The sequence below is a fragment of the Notamacropus eugenii genome, chromosome 5 (assembly GCF_028372415.1).
Source record: "Notamacropus eugenii isolate mMacEug1 chromosome 5, mMacEug1.pri_v2, whole genome shotgun sequence".
Classification (NCBI taxonomy): domain Eukaryota; kingdom Metazoa; phylum Chordata; class Mammalia; order Diprotodontia; family Macropodidae; genus Notamacropus; species Notamacropus eugenii.
In genome coordinates this window covers 69,381,384-69,406,752 of record NC_092876.1, presented here as the reverse complement: position 1 = coordinate 69,406,752, position 25,369 = coordinate 69,381,384, and the positions used below count along the sequence as shown (strand labels likewise).

Below are 25,369 nucleotides of genomic sequence, written 5' to 3'. Positions count from 1 at the left end.
GAAAAACAACCCCAGTGAATCTTTTATTTGTCAATATGGAGTATGTAGCAAAGTAACAAACATTTCTGCATTGAAACACTGTTTTCCTACCTAGCTTTTTCCCTTTGTGAAATTCATAGGGACAGTACACATCTTTGGGGTCCTGGCTTGGGGCAGGCAGTCTACAGCCCAGCCCAGCCCAGCCCAGCCTCAACATACCAGCCATTTAGTTCACCATGACCTGCATGATGAGAGTGGTGGCACATCTGGCCCACATCTCCCCACTGTCCCCAGTTCATCTCCTTCCCCTAGCCAGATCCTCAGCATGGATGAGGGTCCTGCAGATGGGTTGGGGGGAGGGATACTGAGGGAGTAGAGCAGGAACAGCAGCTTTAATTATGAAGGATGGCAACTGATGACACCTCCCAAATGTTCAGGACTAAGAGATGCAACACAAGGACAGGGGAGAGATGGCAAACAGAATTCACAGTTTTCACATCAGAGAAAGTGCAATGTCGAATGGCTCTGGCCCTTCTGGGTCCCTGGACCCCAGGGCACGGGGGTATAGGGTGGGAAGGGGTCAAGGGGAGACAGTTTCCCTTCCTCCTTGGTTAAGGAAGGGAGAATTTAGGGTCCTAAGGACCTCTGGGTTTGATCCTATTTGGAAGCTACATAGGTTAATTATAAATTCTGGAACTAGAAGGATTCTCATTTTGTAGATGAGGAAACTGATTATCAAGGAGGGTCATGGCCTAAGTTTAAAGTTATACAGCCAGTCAGTGGCAAAGTGGGGCCAGGGAACTCAGATTTCATGACCCTCCCACCCCCACCCCCCACTTTTACTGTGCTGTCAACTTTATTCCCCAAACCCATCCTTTAAGTAAACACAACAAGGGCAGGGAAGGAAGGGGGAGGCAGGAGGCCAAGGTGCTAGTTTTGGCAGAGCCTGGCTGCTCTGGGCAGAACATGTCCTATTCTAAGTCCAGTTTCCTTAGGCACAGGTCAAATAGGGATGAATGAAGCCAATCCTAAAGCAGACTTTCTTCACACCCCTCTCAATTCAGGTCTCAGGGAAAGAAAGACCCCCCTCCCTCCCACTCCTTCCCTCCTTTCAGAAAAGCAAATTTCCCTATCAATCTTTTTCCTATCCTTCTTCCTGCCTTGATCTCTTCTGGGGATCCCCACTGCCAGCAATGGGGGAAGGAAAACAAGGTTAAGGGGAGTGAATAATGAAAAACAGATCCAGGGAGGAACAGATAATCCCTCTGACTGCCCAGGCACCTGAGGGTAACAGGGCTAGAAGAACAGGCGTAGAGGGCAGGGGTCTTGGCACTGCCCCTGCTTCCCCAACCCCACGGAGTGTCAGCCCAGTCTAGTGCAGGTGTTACCCCAGGCTGTGGTGTTTCCTCTTCATCCAGGAGCTCTAGTCCACTGAACCCAGTACACACTTTCCCGGGTAGGTAAGAGAGGCAGGGCTAAGGTGGGGGTGATCTTTCTCTTAGGAAGCTGGGGCTTAGAACAGTCATGCTTCAAATGACTTCTTTCCCTTCACCTTGGTGATGGAGGAGGTTTTGTGTTTCCAAGGCAGGGGAAGGGAAGCAAGGATGAGAGCATGGCCCAGATGGTCCCTACCTCCTTCTTCAGCTCCCAGCAGCAGGGATGGGGGCCCAGAGCTGACAGAGAGGTCCTTTTAGTTCCACTGGGGTAGCGGAAAGGGATGGAGAAGAGTGGGTGGCCCAGAGGCACTTGATTTCCAAGGTTTCACAGACAAGACCATATTGTAGCCAGTGGGACCAAGAGGGAATGTGATACGGGCAGAGACCAAAATAGTCTGTAGTTTAGAAAGGATTACCAGAAAGGAAGGTGACCCCCCAGCAAAAGTAGTGTCCAGTTTGAAGCTGGGAGGGCCATGGAGCTCGCCATCAGGTCATGTAACGAGTAATGGCTCGGAGGGCATAGAGGAGGGCTGCTTGCATCCGGGCCTCTAGCAGCAGCAGATTCACATGGACCTGGAGGAGGGAGGGAGGGGTGCAGAGAGGACCCTGTTGGTGGAGTTGAGACACTTTCACCTTCCCATTCTGTCGTGGTCTTACTTTCCCACTCTATCTCATCCCTGAAGTCAACAAGTATGACCAGCAAAGTCCTAGAAACTCCATGTCTCAAATGCTTAGCCCAGATGCTGGCCTCAATACATACAGCTGCCCCCATAAGCAGAGCTGTCTCAGCCTCATTCCCTGCCTTTGTTTCTGAGATGCCTCATACCTTCCCACCTCCACACCTGCAGCATATTCAAACTGGACAGACTCTGACAGAATCTAAGAGCTGGGAGGGCCCTTAGAACAGAGAATGTCAGAGCTATGAAAAATCTTAAGGCTCCCTGCTCTCCCTCAAGTGCCAGTAGCGGAGCCCACTTGCCCTGCTCCCAGCTGGTCCTGCCTCCAGCAGAAGGCCCCTCACCTTCTCAGAATGCCGGAAGTGCCTCCAAAAATGATTGTACATCCTTTTGGTTGCCTTTTCTGGATAACAGGCCACAGTTTTGATATAGACCTTGAGGCTCCTCTCCAAGAGCTGGTTCACCTCCCCATAATCATAGTCATCGTATCTGAAGAGGATGCCCCCAAATGGTATCAATCATCTGCTCCCAGAGCAGCCTTTCCCCAGTGAGCTCCCCCTCCCCAACTCCACCCACTCTCAAAATATCCACCAAAGGAAAGTACCCAGGAAGCCAGGTTCAGGAGCCTGCTTACCTGCCTCCTCACCCTGAGGAAGGTGAACAAGGTGAGGAGACTTTACAGGCCAGTCAAATCCATTCCTCCAACCTTCCTAAGCATTCACCAGGAAGAGGGCTCCCAGACCACTGGGTATAACCTGAACCCACTAGAGCTGAGGTGTCAAACTCCATTTCTATTAAGAGTTTCACTGTATTAGAGGACCCTCCAAGGAGCTGGGAGAAATGACTGCAGAAATGAAGAGTGGGAATAGGAGGAGAGGGAGGGCAGTAGATCCCTTCCAAGAAAGTAAAGTACATGCTGGAAGAGATGGAATGGGACCCTCCAAGATCAGGAAAGGAAAGGTGGGAAATAGAACCAGAGGGTTCTAGCAGTCTTTCTCTCTCTCCCTCCCTCCCCCTCTTCTCTATCAGCTGAAAGGGGACAAAAAAGGTCCCAGGTAAATAATTTAGGAGCTTTAGGGGATGGTTCACTGCTTCCTGGTGGGCAGGATATGTGCTATCCCTTTTTCTGGAGTAAACCTTCCCTCCCCCCTGAGGACACTACTTAAGTAGTGAATGGTCAACAAAGCCTTGTTTACTGTCCTTGGATGAGTGTGTGGTGGGTACTTCTCACCTAATGCCAAAAACACAATGGATGTAGTTCCAGATGGCCCTTCTGAGCATAGAGGTGTCCACACCGCTGTGCATGGCAATGGTATTGTAGGTCAGGGTGTATACCACCTGGAACTTCTCATCCAGCAGCTGCCCACCCTCTGGGTAGAGTCGCTGGATCAGGGAGTAGCCATGGTCTTCCCAGGTATAGTCCTAAAGAGCAGAGGGGAAGGGGACAGAGGCAGGCAAGGTGAGCACTGGGGGGAGGTAGCCCAGCCATAATTCTTTTGGACTCCCAATGTCCACCTAAAAGGAATATTGGCTTTAAGGAAGACCCTATGCTAGATTTGAGCCTCCTCCATTACTATCAACCTTGTTGGGGCTTCCTCACCAACCTCTTGTGACCATTACCTCTGGGGCTAGGTCTCTACACTGGAGACAATTTTCACGGTTCTAATTATTCCCTCCCTGCCCAACACAACCCCAGATGAGTTTGGAGGGATAAGGGAGGGAGGGCTACCTGGGCTCGGAAGGTTGGAGGGGCCTGGGTCCCTCGCCGAGTGAAGTCCTCATACCCAAAAGTAGGATCTTCCACAAAGCACAGGACATCAGGGCATGGAGTAAGTTCTAGGATGTCACCTGTGGACCAAGACAGAAAAAGGTTAAGGGCAGAGGCAGGGTAGGGGCATCTGATCCCTAGCCCTCCTGCTAGGAGAGGAAGATTGGGAGTCATGATGAAAAGCAACTACAGGTTCTAATATCAACACCCCCACCTACCTCAGATCCAGCACAAAATGTCAATCCCTTCCACCAGGCGGTTTTTCCTTAATCTCATAGATGACGAAAAATCTCTCTCTCTCCAATGATTTCCACACCCTTTAATTTCCTTTTTCTCAGCTATGTCCTCTACCAGTCTGGAAAGGGCCAGGTGATTGTGTGTGCACCTTCAGAATGCCTGCTGAGCTAATCTTAAAGAAACTCCCCAGGGGAGTTTGAGACGATGGGATGGTTTTCACCACAGCTGCAAACCCATGAGACTTCCTATGGCATGGGGGTGGGAGGTGGGATGTGTAATTGGCACGAGTGAAGGACACATCCTCACAGAGGCAGGCACTAATCTTTGTCATACCGACATATGTTAAGATAACTTTGTTGTAATTTGAATTGACGTTGGTATATATATCTGATCCCACTCTGCCCCTTCCCTCCCTTGTGACCTATCTCACCTCCCATCTCCTACTAAAATGTAGAATCCAAAAGCAAAGTCTAGGAGCTGAAAGCCTCCCCAGCACCAGAAGCCTTTCGTTTGGGCCCTCCCGCCATACTTGTCCCCTTCCTCTAACCAGAATTAGCTCCCGTAGCTCTAACTAGGATGCTAGGATTCCTTCAGAGATGTGGGAAAAGAGGCTGCTTGCCCGGTGTGGGAAAGATGGCCATGTTCTTCTGCTCAGTTTGACCAAGAAGATCCCAGTAGGGGGGTGCTATACCCTCCATGGACAAAACCATTGACTACTGTTTCCAGCTGTAAAGGACTGAGAAATGAATGTTTTCATGTACATATTAATATCTGGCGATCTGTACTCTGAAGGTGAATTATTCTCTGGTCCTCAGGCAGACCCACTCCCTCCCAGGCCCCAGAGGCCTTACTTGCAGGAGCCACCAGCAGGCTCTCAGACTTTTCCAGCTCAAAGCGGTTCTCCATCTCCTCTTGGGATGCTGCCTCTTCTTGGAGCTGACATTCCTGCAGGATCTTCATCCGTTCCATCAAGGCTTCCACTTCCCGAATGGCATCAAAGCCCTTGGTGGAGAGGAGAGACTAGTGGTTAACTCCTGTCAGTTACCCAAAAAGGAGTCCCAGCCAAGGCTGGGCTAACCAACCGTGCCTCCCCTGCCTCCCAAAGGCCAGACCTACACCAGATCCCCGACCTTGCTACTTACCCCAGAACTACTAAGGGGGTCTCCATTGGGAGGACTGCTCTGCCCACTGGATGGTGAGGGCACCTGGAGAACAGGGTTGCCCTCTGGATCTCCCTCAGGGAGGATGCCACAGCCAAAAACAAAAGATGCCAGGGAGTGATAATGGGTGAGCAACACTACTGCCTGGATAAGCTCTGCCAGGGACCAGCTGTGCTCACCAGTGGTCAGAAGAGCCTGGAAGAGAATCCCCAATTGCCTGCTCATTACACCTGGTTAGGGTTGAGTTCCTCCACAAATCTACGAGCTGATTTGTTCCCTTAGCTCAGCTCTGGAATATTACCCACTGGAGACAGCTATCTGATGTCAAGGACCAAGCAAGGCTGGTTACAGTCTTGGGGAAAGACAGAAGAGAAAACTGACCCCCAACACAGGAGACCTTTTGTGCAAATTAACGGAAAGGCAACAATGATACTTCCTCTAGCTGGAGTCCCAAGCCACCTGTCTTCCTCCTCTTCCTCTTCTTCCTCCACTGTTTGACATAGTTCCCTCCTACCTAATCTACACCCTGCTCTGTCAATTCATCCTGCACAGAATAAGTCTATTAGGGACCTTACAACAGAGACTATTAGAACTTGAAGAGATCTCAGAACGCAGAATATTAGAACCGATGATATAAGAATTGTTGGACCAACTCTCATTTTACATGGAAGGAAACAAGCCTAAAAACAAAGAGTGGATTATATGTGGCAGCTAAGCACAAAGAATGCTGGATGTGAACCAGAGTTCAAATCCTGCCTCAGATACTCCCTAAGCTGGGTGAATCTAGGAAAGTCATTTCACCTCCTAACTTCAGTTTCCTCATCTGTAAAAAGTAATAGTAGCACCTCCTTCACAAGGTTGAGAGGTTCAAATGAGATAATATATGTAAAACACTTAACCTACCTTAAATCCCTGTATAAATGCTAGCTATTATAATTTTTATGAGGTTTCTCCCTTACCTCAATGTGCTCCTTGGTGACAAGCCAAGGCCGATGGGCCAGCAGTTTGTTGATCTCGTTGAGGTTTCGAAGTTTCTGAGGGACTCGGTGGATACCGAGGAGCCACTCAGGGTCTCCGCCCACTTGCAGGAACTCAGCCATGTGGAAGCTGATCAGGTAGGAACACTGATGTCGAGCGGAGGCCTGAAGGAGGGTAGTGAGGAGACACAGCTGAGGGGCTAGGGAGAGGCTGGGGCCTCCCAGGCTCCTCCCTCTTGTTTGGTCATTCTGGTGGTTTTGTAATCAGGGTGGGGTGAATGAAATGATGCAGGGTATTGGATGGATAGACATGAGCCCAAATCAGTAGAACCAGACTAGAACAGCCTAAAGGCGTAGGGAGTAGGAGATCAAAGGTCAGATTGTCGGTCTGTGTCCAGAGCCTTCACTTTGACTCTTTACTTTTCCCTTCCAGAGGCTGCCTCTGGTCCTCACCTCATTCTACCTTCCCTCTGAAACCACCCCCAATTTATCCTGTTTGTACCTAAGTGTTGGCATATTGTCTCCCTCTTAGACTGTGAACTCCCAGAGAGAAGACACTCTGCTTGTTTTTCGTCTGTCTGCATCCATAGAATTTGGCACAGTAGTGAGCACACAATAGGTGCTTAATAAATATCTCCTAGTCATCTTTTTGCCATCTGCCCTGCTGTGTGTGCCCATGTGTATCATGTGTCCCTGCACCAGGGACATTAATGAACTCAATATTATGTGCCATGAGTTCTGAGAAGGGCATTGTAATCAACACCTTTAAGCTCCTTTCACAATCCTGTGGATTGCCTGCACCAAAGTACTTTCTCTGGCCACCACTTCTCTAAATGGATTGCCTCTTCCATTAGAATGTAGGCAGCTATATGGTGCCCTGGAGAGAATGCCAGGCCTGGAGTCAGGAAAACCTGAGTTCACATACAGCCTCTGATACTTCCTAGTATCAGGTCATCGGGTAACCCTGGGCAAGTCACTTCACCCTGTTTGCCTCAGTTTCTTTATCTGAAAAATGAGCTGGAGAAGGAAATGGGAAACTACTCCAGTAACTTTGCCAAGAAAACTCCAAATGGGATCACAAAAAGCTCGACACACCTGAACAACAACAAACTAGAAAGTGAATTCTCAGAAGGTGGAGACTGTCTCACTTTTCTATTTCTGCAGACAACTTACTTTTCATGAATTCCTCTCTACCACTCACCACCTGCCCAGAGAAAATCCTTCCCCTACTCCCTCCCAAAGTCTCTTATTCTTTCCTCACCTTGGCTGGATGTCATCCTCCCCCAACCCCCATCTCTAACCTCACAGGAGAACACCCTGACTTCCAGGTCCGCTCATATCCTCAGGCTGTTTCCCAGAGCACTGTAGCCCCTTGAGGTCATTCTTTGCTGTGTCCCTGCCCTCCAATTCCCACAGCAGATTATTCACACCACACCAATTGCCAACAATTACAATCCTACTTGGACCCTCAGTTCTTTTTGACTTTGCCCTGCCAAAGTCCCCCAAGGCCCTCTGGTTCTTGCCTTCACCTACTACTGTACCCATGAGACTTTTACCTGATGTACCAGAAAACAGAGAACAATCGCTCCCACCCCTGTAAATTAGGAAGTACAAGCATTATGTCCATATTATAGCTGAGAAAACAGTTTTAGGGAAGCCCAAGTCATACAGTGAGTTTAACAGTTGGGACTAGAACCTAGTCCTCCAGACTGCTTCTCATCACCTCTTTTTAACCCCACAGGCCTCATAGGGGCTCACCATGATGGCAATGTAGTGCCTCCAGGGGCAGGGCAGGGGTCCGTCCACTCGCAACAGCAGGCCCTGCATCTTCCAGAAGCTGCTGAGGTAGTCAGGATGCAGGCCCATCACCAGCATAATATTGTCTGGCCGTCCAGAGGTCATAACCTCCAGACCCAGCTGATGCTCAATGGTCTCTGGCCCCTGCTGCAGGATCTGCCAAGAATAGGGAGGGGTTATCCTCTGAGTCCTTTCGAGACCCCCAACCCCTCCAAACCAGAGCTAGGCCTAGGGCTAGGGCTGACTTAAGAAAATTCCACATTAACAACCCTGATGCCACACTGGTCAATTAGGAGATGGTTATTCATATTCCTGAAGAATGTTTCACTTGATAAAATGAGGTGAATTTATGCATTCATCTACGGATCATTAATAAGCTGACAGAATTGGACTCCCCTCCCCCCCAAAAAAGATAGGAAACAAGGCAAAAATACTAAGAGCCACCAGGCATTGACCTTAGAAACTAAGGTTTCACTAATAGCGACATAGTAATGGGGCTTAGGGAGAAAGAGATTGAAATGGCAGGATTCTGAGTTGCTTTCCAGGATGGCCTGTCAAGTAAAATGAGGAGTGAATGTCTGCCGCCTTCCGTCTTTCTCGATTCAGTTTAACTTCTGCATTGTCTAGTGCTGAGCACCTCTCCCAGGCATCATAACTGGCCTGCGTCTGTCACACACTCTAAACCTCCTCAGTTCCTGGTCTCTAATTCTTTCCAGCCGCTAAGGACTGTTTGGGATCTGGCCCAGACAAGATGAGGAAGGAAATATATCAGAACTCTCCAGAGTCCCCTAGAAGAACAGGGTACCCAGGCTGCTCACTGAACCAAGAACCCATCCAAGTACTTGGTAACAGAAAGCTATTGCAAGTCACCAACCCCTGAACTGAATTCCTGGGCCCCTTCAGACAGAGAATCAAGATAAACAGTAGGACTCCCCAGCACAGGGGCTCCCCAAGCCCTTTAATTCCCTACCCCCAATCAGGGCCAGGGCTGATCCAGGGAAACCTAATATTTAAAAATCCAGACTCCTAACACAAGCAAGTTAGGGCATATTACAGAGAAATGTTTTACTCACCCAGTCTACCTTGTTAAGTATATTTATAGACTCTTAATTATTTAAAAGCTCTTCTCCTAAATCCCTTTCTCCCAAGTTTCCCCAACATTCCCTCTTCCCCTTCTTAGGTGCTTGGATTGGGATGTCCCTCTCCACCCTTGTCCCCCAACCCCAGCCAGCCAAATACCCCTTGCTCACCTCTTCCACTGGGATGAAGGCACTAGGACCCCGGTGAAGCCTCCGAGTAGGGACTACCTTCTGCTCCTAAGGGAAAAAATATTCCCATCAAAGGGGGTCAGTGGTGGGAATGTCTGACTCTCTCCTCTGGCCTAGGACACAGACCTGCATTTGGAAGAAATCCTTGGAAACCAGAGCTGGCAGGGACCTTAGGTTATTGATACCAGGTGTCCAAACACATGGCCTACACCCTGGGGTTCAAACCAGACCAAAATGTAATTGGGAAATATTTAACCAAATAAATATATAACACTGTCAGCATGGGGTTTTCTAAGCTACTCTGCAAGGATCACTGTGTCCCCTTTCCTTTGGTTTGACAAGATTCTCCAATGCTAACTCTCTCATTTTAGAGAGGAAGAAGGTCCAAGTTGGTAAATGGACTGGACCAAATTCAAATCAAGAGAAAAAATACCCATGAAGCAGCCCAGAGAATACAAAGACAAGAGTGAAGTAGAAACAGCCCTCAAGGACTTCACAGTCAAGCAGGCAGAGACAACAGGAAAATACTACATATAAAAGAAAGGAAGGTGAGGGTAGGGAGAAGGGATATTCATTCTGCAATATCTTCTACCAAAAACTCCCCTCATTTTTAGAAAAATGGAAGAATAAGTGTCTCCCCCCTCCTTCATTCACCATTCACAGCTAAGAAGTCCTTTGGGATTTAGACAGTGGCTCCCCAGGCCCCCAGCCCCTCCCTGGCCCCAGGCAGAACACTGGACCACAGGTTTAGCTGCTCAGTTTGTAGGGTGTGGCCTTGGACTGATCACTTCCCCTTTGAGGTCACCTCAGTTTTCTCAACCACAAAAAGATAGACTTTGAGCAGGGGACCTTTCAGAGCCCAGTATCTCCCATTTGGGGACTCCCCCCGCAGGTACTAGCTTTAGCTTCAGTCTCCTTCCCCTCCTCAGGTCCCAGAAGCCTAATCTCCCTCTCTTCCCCTCCTCCAAAATAAACAACTCAAGTCTGTAAGATAAGGAGCTGCTGACTAGGCAAATCCCCTTCCTCATCCCTCCCAAGCTGAGGACAGATGGAAACAGCTCTCAAGGGGGTGGAACCAGCCCTGGCCAGCTGGGGAACTGAGCCAGGAAGGTTTCCAGGAGAAGGATGGGGAGACAGGTAAAACTGGCCTCAGGAATCTCTTAACCCTTGGGGAAGGTGGGAGGGAGGGGAGGACAAGCTCACCTGGCAAGTGTCTCTAATTCTCCCCTGCCCCCCTTTTCTGTAGCCTGCAGGGTCAGCTTGCCACTGAGATCACTCAGCTGCAAGATCCCAGGATAGGATGTAAGTAATTAAGGACCTGAATTTCTTCAAAGCCTTTTTGTGGCTTCCTCACTCCCCCATTAGCTTCCTTGGGAAGGCAGAGACCCCAGCTCCCCCCAGGAACTACAAAGAGCTTTCTTTACAACAGCCTGTTGGGGTGGACAGTGCAACTAGGAGGATGTAGTATTTACAGATGAAGAAACTAAGGTTCTGAGAAGTCTGTCAGTGAACAAGCATTTATCAAGTGCCTACTATGTGCCAGGGAATTAAGTGCTGGGGTTACAAAGAGAGGAAAAAGACATCCCTGGTTCTGAAGAAGCCCACAGTCTTTACTGGGGAAAACAACATGAAAACAATGATGTACAGACAAAATACATAGAGGATAAATTGGAGGTAAACAGAGGGAAGACACTGGCATTACAGGGGTCTTGTAGAAGGAAGCCAGGAAGGCCAGCATGGAGGACAGTCACTGAACATGCTGGGAGACTAGAGATGAGTGTCTTGTGCCAGGGGACATAAATGGTAAATTCCAGAGTGGCCTACTCAGGATCTGAAGCCAGGATTTCTTGTTTGGTTGCCTTTGGGATCACTTAGGGTCAAATGAGATAATAGTTGTACAGTGCCTGGCATACAGGAGGCACTTAATAAATGCTTGGTCCTTTCTCCGTGACCATACCACTGACCCATCTCTCCCAATGGGCAATCTCCTCCCTCTCCCCCAATTTTGCAGTCCCAGGTTACTTCCCCCAGGGCTGCTTCTTCGATAAAATAAGATTTTGAACTGGAAAGTATTTAATCTAACCTCCTGATTTTACAGAGGAGGAAAGTGCCCCAGGTTTCTGTAAAAGAGTCAGTGTTTGAACTCAGGCACTCTGTCCCAAATTCTGAGCTCTTATGCTCAATCTGGGGCAGATTCAAGGCAGAGTGGAGAAGAGGGACATAGGACGGGCCTTCCAGAGACAGGTTTTCTACTGCTAGTCATGTTAGGTAAAGAGTTAGTTTTTCCTTTCTACCTCTGACCTCTGTCCATGACTCTTCCACCTCTTCTTGGGCCCTGGCTTCCCACCTCCCAGTCAAGCAAAGGTCTTTCTCCAAGACCAAAGTACTGCTATCTGCCCTTCCCCAATGAAGGTATCCCTAGGGGCTCGGTGCTAGCTGCCTAGGAGAATAAAGGGATACAGAACAGGATGACAAGAGCCCCTCAGATCTCTCCTTTTTTTCTGCAGTGCTTTCCAAGTCCAGCTGCTCCGCAATAGTCCTGACACCCCACCCCTGACTGGAACTAGTGCTTTGGTGGCCAAAATACAGCTTTGGTGTTCAGTTCTTTCTCCCTTTCTTCACTTCTCTATTTTTGTTACAAGTACTCCCACCTCCATTCTTTGTCCTTTCCTTTCCTTCTCTATTTCTATTAAAAATAGCACCACTCTCACCAGTCTCCCAGGCTGAGAACATTCTCTAGTACCATACCTCCATCTTTCTGAGCCAGCCTAGGAAACTATCCTTTGCCAACGGATTTTCTTTGCCCCTTCCAATCCATCCTGGTAATCTTGCTAAAGAACAGGTTCTATCGCTTCATTTTTCAGCAAAGAGACCCTTAGTTGTTCCCCATTACCACTTACAGGATAAAGTTCAAACCTCTCAGTGCCAGGGACCTGAAACCTTTCACAGCTCCATCCCATCCCACCCCATCCCTCTATACTCCCATGCTAGGGCCAAAGTGGATGATTGCCTTATGGCTCATACTTTTTTTATGTAGTTTTCCATGCCTAGGTCCTTAATCTCATCTATAAGACCCCTGAAAGTGGTCATCCAGTCTCCACTTGAGCTCTTCCTTGTGATGGGGAATTCACTATCCCAAGAGACAACCTATTAATTTGGAGGGAACTTTTAATTGTTAGAATCATCCCCCACTTATGTTGAGTCAAAAATCTGCCTTCCTGTAACTTCCACCCATGGGATATTGTTCTGCTTTTGGGGTTAAGCAGAACAAGTTTGGTCAGTCTTCTACATGAGAACGTTTCAAAGACTTGAAGTCAGCTAACATGCACCCAGCTAGGTGGTACAAAGCCCCAGCTCTGGAATCAGGAAGACCTGAGTTCAAATCTAACCTCAGACACTTATTAGCTGAGTGACCCTGGGCAAGTCATTCAACCCTATTTGCCTCAGTTTCCTCATCTGTAAAACAAGCTGGAGAAGGTAATGTCAAACCATTCTAATATCTCTGCCAAGAAACCCCAAATGGGGTCTCGGGAAGAGTTGGATACAACTGAAACAAACCATTCCCCTCTTAAACCTTCTCTTTGTCAGGTTTAATACCCTTAGTTTCTTCAACCTATCTTCAGATAGTATGGCTTTCAGCTCCCCTCTTCTGCATGGTCTTTCCTTGGTTTACAATCTAGCTTGTCAATGTTCTTCCCAAAACATCCCAACCAGAATTCAAGATGAAAATCTACTCAAATGTCACTTCCAAAGCCTTCTGTGATCTGCTCCACAGTCAGATTTCCCTCTTTCTGTTCCTCTCAAGAGTAGATTTCTTTTTGTGACTCCATTCGTAGCTCAGCTCAAGCAGAGACTTCCAGGGATCACAGTTTCTTCCCTCCAACAATTTGCCTTTTCTCTATGAGAGAAAGTTGTCCACCTCAAACATGGTAAATGCCTGAAGGCAGTATATTTCTATCTATGTATTTCTAGTGTTTAGTACATGGTAAATGCTTAAAAATAAATGCTTGTTGGAACTTTGAGATTTGACCTTACACCCCGCAAATCAGCAAAAATGAGAAAAGATGGGAATAGTACACGTTGGATAGGTTGTGTATGAAAAGATAGACACACTAATGCACAGCTGGGAAACTGGCCCAACCATTCTGGAAAGCAATTGGGAATGATTCCAAGAAAGTTGACTAAGATATCTTTACATTCTGATCCAGAGAGCATCCTGCTAAACCATAAGCCCTAAGAAGATCAACGATAAAAATAAAGACTCCCTATATGGTAATATTAATTACAGCAAGTTTTGTAATAGCATGGAGCTGGAAACATAGTGGAAGCCCAAACATTTGGGAACAGCTAACAAAGTTGTGGGTAGCTAGGTGGTACAGTGGGTTAGGTAGCCAGAACTAGAGTCAGGAAGATCTGAATTCAAATCTGGCATCAGTGACCCTGGGCAAGTCACTTAACCCTGTTTGCCTTAGTTTTCTCATCTGTAAAATGAGCTGGAGAAGCAAATGGCAAACCACTCCAGTACCTTTACTAAGGAAACCCCAAATGGGGTAATGAAGCGTTGGACATGACTGAACAACACAGAAACAAAGTTATGGTGCCTGAATGAGTAATCACTAGGTAGTATGAAAGGATAAATATAAGAAAGAGAAGCATGGAAAAACTTATATGAATGGCTGCAAAGTGTGTGTTTGTTTGTCCTTCATTGCTGAAGAAGACCACGCCATCAGAGAAATAATGACATGACTTGCACTTGACTTTGTTTTGAGTGAGGGAGGGCTGTGCAGGTCACCAGCCTCACTTCTCCTCCAGAGCCATCTAAATCCAGTGACCAGATATTCATCAGGATGACGGGAGATGACCCAGGATGAGGTAGCTTGGATTAAGTGACTTGTCCAAGGTCACACAGCTAGTGCATGTTAAGTGTCTGAGGTGAGATTTGAACTCAGGTCCTCCTGACTCGTGCACTGGTGCTCTATCCACTGTACTTACCACCTGGCTGCAAAGTAAGGAGACACAGGAAAACAAGAGACATGATTCCAACACTCTAAGTGAAAAGAACATGGAAGGCCTTGATAATATGATAACCAAGCTTGATCTCAATTAAGAGATATTAATATTAGAAGGCTCTTCCTTCTATTCTTTGAAGAATGGATTATGGGGGGCAACTAGGTGATGCAGTAGACAGAGCACTGGCCCTGGAGTCAAAAGGACCTAAGTTCAAATCTGGCTTTAGATACTTACTAGCTGTGTGACCCTGGCCAAGTCACTTAACCCTGATTGTCTCACCCTTCTCCTCCCAAAAAAGGATTATGGGTAGAGCACTGTAGATGATGTCACACTTTCTTGATCTGTTATTTAGATTTGTTGAATTGTTAAAAAAGAGACTGCCATTATTTTTTATCTTAATTATTATTCTGATTGGAGTTACCAGGTCTCCATTCAGGTGATAACTTCATTCCCTGATGTCTCTGTCTAGTGCACTCCTGCTGAGCTCAGGAGAAATTTATAGAGTAATAGAGGGTTGTGCTGGTAAATGTTTAACACTCCGTGAGTGTGTGTGTGTGTGTGTGTGTGTGTGTGTATGTGTATGTGTGTATTTGTGTAAATTATGCACTTATGCTTCCAAATTACACTGCATTATTAACACTTTTTAAAGTCTAGACTATCAACAAAATGATCAATCAAGATCTGATTTGTTAAAGCCCTCATATGTTATGATTCAAGCTAATGCTGATACCAGCACATCCCTGACTACAGATCACCTGGATAGAAAGAGGTAATAGATGAGTTTGAGAAACAAATCCCAAGCCTAGCATAGAGGCTTCATGATACAGGAGTGATAAGGTACTTCCATTATCCAGACGTGCTGGAGAACTTGCTGTCTCTGCCTCCTCCCTGCTCTATCTCTCTCTGTATTCCTGTCTCTGCTCTGTGTTCCTCTGTCTCTTCCTCCTTCTCTTTCTCTCTGCAAAAAGTAGAGTAGCTAATAATTTCTTGACTTGCCTTAGTGTTAATCTCATCTTTTAAAAGGTGGAGGACCCCAACAATGGGAAGTTTTATTCTGGATCTGATTCCTACAAACTAGTTGCTGGTATGGTGATGATAACCCTTGAGGTAGGAGAAAGTCAGTGATCACTGCATAACTGTCTGACATGCATCTTTGATTTGGGAGAAAACAGATTTAAAGGTTCCAAAAAGATAGCAAAGATCCCACAGAGCTACAGGGGAAGTTGTTCCTCAGAAGAATATGGGATATTAACAAATGAAATTCCAAAGATGAAAAAGGGAATGGTTCTAATGAAGTGAATAGCAGGATTTGTCAGAACAAACCTGTGTGGTTGAACAAGTACCAACTTTCTTAGATTAAAAAAAAAAAAATGTATGGAAGATGGATGAAATTGAGGCCAGGAAACAGAATACTTAAAAAAAATCTGAAGTTCAGAATTTCTTGTTTTAGAAAACAAGAAAAAGATTTTTTTTTTTAAAGCTATATTAGGAGAAGAAAGATCAAAGAAGGGGGATAGAGGAGACAAAGGGATAAAAGGGAGAAGGTAGAATTGCTTAATTCTCTTTTTTTTCTGTTCTCTGCAAAAAGGGGAATGACCTTTACACTGGAAAAGAAAGAACAGGGAATTTGATAATCAGGTAAGGAGATAATAAGGGAGGACTTGGCCCTTGACAAAGTCAAGTCCCCTGGCCCAGATAAACTACAGCCTAGGGTCCAAAAGAACTGACTGATGGGATGGCTGAGTCAGTGATACTTGAAAGATCACACAAAACAAAAGTGTCACAAATGGAGAAAAGCAACTGCTGTGCCCAATACCAAACTACAGTCTGCAAATTCTGGGCCAGTGAGCTTGACTTCTATTCCTAGAAAACTGAGGATACATTAAAAAGATGGTAGGTAAACATCTGCAAAAGGGAAGCTTTGATGACCAAGAACCAACACAGCTTCATCAAGAGTAGATCATACCAGAGTGACTTCAATACCTTTTCTTAGCATACCTGCTAAATTAGCAGATGAATGGAAAACTATGGACATAGTTGATTTTAGTAGAGTTGTTGATAATGTGTCTTATACTGTTCTGGACCTGACAATAATGCAATCAGATGGATGGACTAAAAAAGAAACCAATTCATGGTTCAATGTCAATGAGGGGTGGGGGGAGAGACTATGTTTGCCTGTGTGGGTAAGGTCATCAAATTTGTAACTGACACAAAGCTGAGAAGAAACGCCAAGAGGGTCAAGATCCAAAAGGATCTTCCCAGGTTGGATCTATTAAGACCAAATTCAGAAGGGATGAATGTAAAGCCTTGAACTGGAGTAAAAACAAAAAACAGTAAACCAAACAACTTTTAATTTGTTTCTGAGGTCACATTTGAATTCAGGTCGTCCTGACTCCAGGACTGGTGCTCTATCCACTGCACCACTGGGTCGTACTAAAAAAGGAATGTGTGTTTGTTCTTCGTTGCCAAAGAAGACCATGCCATCAGAGAAATGATGACATGACTTGCACTTGACTTTGTTTTGAATGAGGGAGGGCTGTGCAGGCCACCAGCCTCACTTCTCCTCCAGAGCCATCTGAATCCACTGACCAGATATTCATCAGGATGACTGGAGATGACCCAGGATGAGGCAAGTGAGGTTAAGTGACTTGCCCAAGGTCACACAGCTAGTGAGTGTCAAGTGTCTGAGGCAAGATTTGAACTCAGGTCCTCCTGACTCCTGCACTCGTGCTGTATTCACTGTACCACCTAGCTGCCCCAACTGAAAAAGGAATAGCTTGCAGGACTATATAGAGGTAATAGCCTCACTGCATTCTGCCTTTATCAGAAGTACTGGGTGCCAGGGGCAGCTAGGTGGTACAGTGGACAGAGCACTGGCCCTGGAGTCAGGAAGACCTGAGTTCCAATGTGACCTCAGAAACTTGCTAGCTGTGTGTCCCTGGACAAGTCATTTAACCATGATTGTCTTTTTGAAAAATTAATTTGTTTTCATGATTTGTCTTAAAAAAAAAAGTACTATGTTTAGTTCTGAGCATCAAGCATGAAGAATGACGTGGATAACATGGAAAACTACCATAGGATGGCAAGCAGCTTGGTGAAGGGCAGTGGTATGAAGGTAAATGTTTAACAATCTGCTCTCCAAAAAAACCCTAGAGGACCTTCTTTTAGATTTGTTTTTTTCCCCATCACTTTCTAGACAATCAGCAAAACAACAAATAAGCTTTGCTTTGTGGTGCCTGCTGATTCAAGGTGTAAACGTTCACACTAAAAGTTTAATGAGCTAGGAGCTGGCTCTGTTACACTGCTGGGAGGGGTCTTGAGCCTATGTCTTATGAGGATTAGCTGAAGTAACTGAGCTTGCTTAGACTGGAGAAGAGAAGATTTAGGCAGGACATGATAATTGCCTTGAATTGTCTGACAAGATGTGACTCAGAGGAGAGATCGGATTGTTGTTCAACTTTAAAGAGGCAGAAGCAATGGGAGGAAGTTATAGAGATACCAATTTAGGCTTGACATGGAGAAAAAAATTCTACCAATTTTTCCAAAGTGGATAGAATGCCGCCCTGGAGTCAGAAGGACCCGAGTTCAAACCTGACCTCAGACACTTAGATGTGTGACCCTGGGCAAGTCACTTAACCTGGTTTGCCTCAAATTTCCTCATCTGTAAAATGAAGAGGAGAAGGAAATGCCAAACCACTCCAATATTATTGCTAAGAAAACTCCAAATGGGATCACAGGGACTCAACAACAATGAAAAGTGGAATGGGCTGCCTAGGGATGTGGCAGGCTGCCCCCTTGGAGGTCTTCAACCAGAGGCTGGATGCAGTTGGGTATCTACTTGTTGGGGGGTCTCTGAGGGTCCTTCCAACTCTCAAATTCTGTGATACACATTTATTAAGCATCCACCAGACACTGTGCTGGGTAAAAAAAAGGTAAAACATTCCAGTCCCTAACCCTTACACATCCCATTCTTTTCCTGGACTCTACAGGCTAAGAGGGCAGATTGACATTTCCTGATTCCATTTCACCAGGCCTGTGATTACATCACTAGAGGAAACTCCCAGTATTATGGGGAAGCTTCCTCCAGGGATACTGATGGGTATCCACTGGTCTGTAATTTCAAGAGGTTTGCTAGGGGTACTGGGAGAGTTAAGTGTCTTGCTTAGCTAAAACCTCCCAAACCTTCCTGTACCTGCTCAGAGACAGGATTTGAAACCAGGTCTTTCCTCTTCTGGCAGCCTCATTTTACAAAGGAGGAAAATGAAACTCAAATTGGAATCCATGAGTCTCTGTGGTATCACCTGTGTGCCCACAGACAAGTCATAGCTTCTCTGGACTTCCGTTTTTTCTACTGTAAAATGGAAAGGCTAGAATAGATGATCTCAAGTCTCCTTTTGACTTTAAATCTATGATATTAGATGAATGGCCCAAGATCACATCTGATCTCAGCTGGGTGGCACAGTGGATAGAATGCTAGGCCTGAAGTCAGGAAGCCCAGAGTTCAAATCTGGCCTCAGACACTTACTAGCTAGGTGACCCTGGGCAAGTCACTTAACTCTGCTTGCCTCAGTTTCCTCATCTGTAAAATCAGCTGGAGAAGGAAATGGCAAACCACTCCAGAATCTTTGCCAAGAAAAATCCCAAATGGAATCACAAAAAAACAGCCATGACTAAGCATCAACAACTCCAGACTCCAAATCTAAAATTTCTTCCTTCCCTGGAATGTAGGTACTTACTAAATACTTTTCCATTCATCCTTCCCACTGTATTTTCTAAAGGAGTACACAGAGAGAGCTACCTCTCTCATATCATCCCAACCCCAGCACGATGCCCTGGTCCTTGATGTTTGATAAGTATTTCAGGAAAGAGAAATACAACACAGCTGTGATTCAGTGGTAAAATACAGGATTTGGCTCCTAAGGACCTGGGTTTGAATTCCAGTCCTAATACTTCTAGCTTGAATGACTTTAGCCAAGTGACAGCTTCTCTAAGCCACAATTTTCTGCTTGATGGGGTTGGATTAGAAGATCTCAGATCTCTTCCAGGTGTCACAGACTATGGTCAATTCAGGCAGCCACTTGTAGGCTCTGATCCTAGGCAGAATCCCAGAGAAGTAATGGTAGGAGACTTGGAGGTAGGTCCAATGTCTGTTAGGCAGGGACATAGCAAGATACTTGCAAAGCTCTCTAAAGTCTCCAGAAAACCCTCCCATTTATTACAAGCCCTTCAGTTCAAGCCTCTAAATTTAAATCAAGATATTCATTGAACAGCAATCATTCAGAAAAGGATTTCAGAATTTTAAACCTCTTTCCCCCCCACTCCTTTACTGATAAGAAAATTGAGCTCAGAAAAGGGAAATGACTTGATCAAAATTACAAGGTACATTAATATTAAGCCAAGGCTACAACACAGGTTTCATGCTGAGTTCTACTCAGCAGGTTCTGGGTCTGCCTGGAAAAAAAAGAAAAAACAGCCAAATGCAACTGAGAAGAGAAAATGAGAAATCCATATCTTCTGTTTCTGTCTTTTTTTTTTCCAAAGAGGAAATTACTCCTACTACTGAACATCAGCTATTGTTTGGCAGTGTATAAGCACTCTACAATCCTAGCATGTGACAATCCATCTCCCATCTCAGAGCCTTTGCCCTGGCTGTCCCTCTTGCCTCAAATGCCCTCCCACCTTACCTATGCATCTTTAGTTTCCCTGGATTCCTTTCAGATATAACTTTAGATTCCATTTTCTACAGGAGGCCTTTTTCAGTGCCCCCAGTGGCTAGTATCTTCTCTCAGAGATTACCCCTCACCTATTCCAAATATGTGTCTCCACTATTCTCTCAGTGGCTTCCCTCTTTAGAAGGGGAGTGGCATGAAGGCAGGAGGGTTTTTGCATTTTCTTTGTTACTTAGCACTGGCCAGGCACAGAATAAAAGTTTAAGAGATAATGCTTGTGGACTGACTAGCTTCTACTTTTAGAGTTACCTGGGGAACTGAGAGGTCAAGTGATTTGCAAAGTATAAGTCAGAGACTTCTTCCTCTCTGCCCCTCTAGCCAGCATGGAGGTTCATTTCTCTCTAATGGTTATAAATACTACTTAGTCAGCACTTAGTAGTGAAGGAGTCTGCACACTCTGTTAGCCGGTACCCAAAGGGTCAGAGGCCTCTGGCTTACCTGGGTTAAAACCCTTAATGGTTTCCTATGGTCTATGAAGTAATGTTCCAAAGGCTTGACCCGACATTCCAGCCTTGCTATTGTTCAGTGCCAACCTACCTTTCTACTCTTAGTTCTGTTTCTTAATCATGTATTCCAACCAAATTAGCCTACCGATTATATGGTTTTGGGCCCCCAGTCCCAGTATCTGGAATACCCTGACCTCACCTCTATCTCCACCTTCGATGCTACCTACTGCCTCCCTAGGGTCTTCTTTGATTCCTCTAATCAAAAATGCTCTTTCCTCCTCCAAGCCCAAATTAATCCTTTGTTCACACTCTTTTGTAAGAGTTAGTTAAGTATGTCTCCATTACGTCTCCCTGTACAGGCTTCGTTGAGTTCCTAGAGGGTGGTGATTTGATTATTTAAATCAGTGGTGTAGACCTCAAATAGAAACCCAGCCCACTAATTGGTACATAAAGACGCCTGCAGGCCACATACTGACTCAGCTTTAAACGTAATATTACTTATGTTTTGATTCGTTTTTTAAATATTTCCCAATTACATTTTAATCTGGTTTGAGATGCACTGGGGAGCGTTGCACATGAACGTTTGACACCTGCGATCTAAATCATGTGTCTGTCCCTGTCCTTTAGCCCTGCACATAATAGGTGTGGCATCAGCGATCCATTCTGTGGTTGAAGCCCCGAAATGACTGGCTGGGGGATTTGGGGCTCGGGGTCTCTAGGAGCGTTGCTTTGGAAGGACTCCAGAGCTGCTGCTCTCTTGAAAAAGTCTGATCTCCAAAGGAGAGCGGACTTCCCGGTCCTTTCAGCTTTCTCAAGACAGTAGGAATATTCATTAACTTCTCGGTCACCACAGACATCTTCCGCCGCTGACCCCGAGATTCCAAAGTTTTCCACTGGGGAGTAATTCCATCAGGTGAGGGGGCATGGCCTCCGAGAGCTCGGCCTTCCTCCTTCCCCGGCAGAGCCCTCTCCTTCCACCACCAGACACACCTGGAAGTGTGTGTGTGTGTGGGGGGGGGGGGGGGGGAGTGCTATCTGGAAGGGAGAGAAGGCTGAAGCTTTCTTTTTTTCACCTCCGGAAGGGCAGTCTCTATTACATTAGCCCTAGGAGGTCGGTGAGGTCATTCTGGGTCCTCCCTTATTAGGGAAGTTAAGATGGTACAGGGGAAAACAGGAAGGTCTCTGAGGTCCGGGGTTCAAAGCTAGTCTCCACTATTACTATGCGACCTTATGAAGTCCCTTAATCTCCTACAGCTTCAGTTTTTCCCTCGGTAAAACCCAGGAGCTTAACCCGGAGGCCCCTTCCAGGACCCTGCAGGCAGTTCTGGTCTGGATATAAAGAAGTCGGGCCCTACCTGAGGAATGCCCAGCTTAACGGATCTGGGGCATCTTTCCCCCATCCCCACAGGCCGTCAGACAGTCAGAACTGAAACTTCGGGCCAAGTTTCTGGGCAAATTTTCCGAAATGCAAACAACATTCCAAGTCCTGGAAGGAGATTCGGTCAGGAGATGGTGTGATCTGAATCAGGTGAGGTTAGTCAGGGACGGCTTCCCGGAGGAGGGGATGCCCGTGAAGCTCACACTTCAACAACGTTTTCCCGCTCACAAAGCTCTTTCCACATGACAACGAGACGAGTAAGGTAGGTCGGAGGAGCGTTTAGTTCCAAGTCACAGAAGGTCCCTGAATCCCCCAGCTAACAGGTGGCTGGGCTTATCGAACGACCACTAGTTTGGGGCTGCAAGGTTCTCTTCCTCAGCCCCCTCTTGCCCGTAGGGACCTAGGTCTCCATCAAGACCCTGAAACCGCGTGTCCACCCCTGTCCAGGCAGCATCTCGCTCTCCGGGTGGTCGGGGTTCCCATTCACTCCTTTCCGCTCATCCCCCCCCCCCCGACCCCACCGGGTCCGAGGTCTTCCCTCCCGGGGTCGTGCAGAGCGACAGGACCTGGGAGCATTGCCAAGCGCCCCGAAAGTTTCCTCCGCCGCCGCCCAGAGAGCGAAGGATTCTGCCGCCACCTCCCTGAAGGCACGGTTCCAAGACCCCCTGGGGTTCCCCAGTGGAAAATCGGGAAGGAAGCGGACAAGGTCTACTCCGACGGGCCCAGGCATGCCCAGGCTGGAAGACGGCGCCTACTGGGCAAGCCGGGCCCACTCGGGAAGCCCCTCCTCCCCCAACCCCCACTCCGTCCTAAGTAGCTGTCCAGAGCTCTTCCCCCGGGAACGAAGTCGGAGGAAGAGGAGGGGGGCAGCGGCGGCCAGTTGATGCAATCCCGGCGCCAGGTTACAGTCTGCCCCCAATTCCCAGCCCCCGATCCCCATCCCAGGGCTGAGCCGGCCGTCGAGCCTGTCCCGTGGCCAGAAGGGCTGGACTCGCGGCTGGGGAGGGGTCCGCGCCACTCACCTCCGCGGTCCCTGCGCCGCCGCACTGGGTGTAGGGGATGTAGCCCTGGATTCCGGCGCAGTTCTCCGCGTCCGCCACGATCATGGTGCCAGCCAGCGCGCACCTTCCTTGCGGGGCCCGCGGGCACGGCCGCGGGGGTACAGCGCGCGAGCGGGTCCCGGGGTGGCAGGCGCTCCCGGCGAGGTGGGGCTCTGCACCTGTCCGCAGACCCACGGTCCTGCACCGGAACGGTCCGTGGCTACCCGAGGGGCGCCCCAGCTTCTACCGTGGCCCCGGGGGGTCTTAGAATTCTAGAGTGAAGAACGTCTCGGCTACCACAGCTCACAGACATCCCCGAGCCCGACTGCCTTTAGCTTCTCTGGATCCGACCTCGGCAACTGAGACCTACCCAGACGCAGGTCGGAGGGGTGGGGAGTGAGAGGGAGGGGACACAAGCCTCAGGCTTCGGCCAATCACCTACTCATTGGTCCGGCAGGAGGCGGAGACGCCTTTCCTCCTCCAACAGCTTCTCTCGACTATCTTCCAATGGGCTCGGGGAAGCGCTGGGGGAGCTGGGAGTTGTAGTTTTACCCTGGAGGATGTTGCAAACTTTTGCAAGAGGGTTACTCATAAACAAGTAAATGAGAAACGAGAGACCGAGAGTGACAGTCCCAGATAGTCATTATGATTGCATGATGAATTGCAACTTTTTAGGGACTGGGCAGGGCATCTGGGTTTATAATTTCAAACCATTTCATGCTACAGATTTTAAATTTCTGGTGAGGTTATTTAGGGTCCCTGGATGGCTTTTCGAGGTGACTGTTTATAATGAGCATTGCTGGAGCTAATTATAGGTCTGAACCCGAGGGAGTTTTAAAAGGTCTTTCAGAATATTCACTTTGCCCTCAAGCAGCCCCGCACCTTCAAACATACCAGACAAAAGAGAATCCAGCCTGTATCTGAAGTTCTGCAGAAAGGATTTCATAACTTCCTTAAGAAATTCATTCGGGTGCCTAATTTCAGCCTCTCTTGCTGGAGTTTCAGTCTTTCCCCACTCCTTTATTCTCCTTTACCAGTCTGCACTATCTGACACTATATTTAACGGTATTTAATCACCCGTTGCTCCTTTAATCACTCACTCAATCAATAAATATTTGCTGCATTCCTCTAAGTGCCAGGGCACCAAGTTTGAAACTCTTCTCCCTTGTTCAAGACATGGAACTATCTTGGTTTTCCCATCTACCAGTTGATGACCCTTTTTCCTCTCCTTATATAGATTCCCCTCTTTGATTTCCTCCTCACCCAGAAAAGGGGGCATTTCTCCTAAACTTCTGGCCATGACCTTCTCTCTCTAGGAAAGGAAGGATAGAGATGGGGGAGGGCAACGATGCAATACTATTCCTGAGTTACATTTTCCCCAACTCTCACAGGAACCCACCACCCCAGCCCAGCAGCTGAGATATGAAATGGCAGCTAGCCCTTTAAATTTAGCACAGATGGAGGCAGAAGGCATCTAGGCAGGAATGCTCTCTTTAGGGACTTGGATGACATTGGGGGAGTAGGGAAAGCAACTAGGTTACTGACACCTCCCATTTCAGTTTGGGGGTCCTTACTTCTCAAGCTGCTCCTAGCACCTCCATGCTATGGACTTCTCTCAAATTTGTCTTTTAATCTCTGATATCTGCTTTCACTTCCAGTTCAAATTTTTCATCTACTTGCTGGACATATCCATGAAAATGTATCCCTGGAAATTAAAAAAGTTGAAAGCTGAACTCATTTTCCTAAAGGCAGTTACTTTCCCTTGATTTACTCATTTCTGTTAATGGCCCCCCAAAATTCATTAACCTGACTGAGCTCTGACTGTTCTCTCTCCATACACCCTATCAGTCACCAAACCTTGTTCATTCTTCCTTCCTATTTCCAGAATCCCACCCCTAATGTAGGTAATGGTGATCACCTCTCAGTTGGATTATAATACTAGACTCCTCCTAACTCTTCTCCTGACTCTCTCAACGCATGATCCACACCTGCCAGAAGAATCTTTTCTTTCTTTTTTGGGGGGGGGCAGGGGGGAGACAGTAGGGGTTAAGTGACTTGCCCAGTGTCACACTGCTAGTAAGCATCTGAGGCCAAATTTGAATTCCTGTTACCTTGATTCCTGAGGATGTGCACTATTCACTGCGCCACCTAGCTGCCCCCCAGAAGAATCTTCTTAAAGCCAAGGTTTTACCCTGCTACTCAAATGTTGGGAGGTCTTCAATGGTTCCCCATGGTTTAAAAGTGATAAATCTAATCTCCAAATCCTGCCATTTAATACCCTCCACAAATGGCTCCAAACTCCTTTTCCAATCTTATACAACGAATTGAGAGCTCCAAGAGACCTTGGTAGTCATTTAATTTCATTTTCAGATAAGGGAACTGAGAATGAGGGAGATTAAGTGACTTGTCTAAGTCACCCAATGAGAGCAGCAGTTAGGATTTGAACCCAGGTTCTCTGAGTACAGAT

General features: G+C 47.1%; 1 protein-coding gene across 2 annotated transcripts; it reads right to left on the bottom strand.

The window, feature by feature from the left end:
- On the bottom strand, positions 1-23,266 carry SESN2 (sestrin 2). Of its 2 annotated transcripts, none has more exons than XM_072609564.1 (10): positions 22,885-23,266; positions 9,282-9,347; positions 7,993-8,187; positions 6,217-6,399; positions 5,240-5,452; positions 4,949-5,099; positions 3,822-3,940; positions 3,324-3,514; positions 2,437-2,581; positions 1-1,988 (listed from the first exon to the last, which is right to left on the bottom strand). In XM_072609564.1, exons 1-10 carry the CDS (start codon positions 22,966-22,968, stop codon positions 1,902-1,904), a joined length of 1,434 nt encoding a protein of 477 aa, XP_072465665.1. In that variant the 5' UTR covers positions 22,969-23,266; the 3' UTR covers positions 1-1,901. The 2 variants fall into 2 exon arrangements, with proteins under 2 accessions (XP_072465665.1, XP_072465666.1); XM_072609565.1 differs by lacking the exon at positions 22,885-23,266 and adding an exon at positions 21,840-21,918.
- Positions 23,267-25,369: the final 2,103 nt, after the last annotated feature.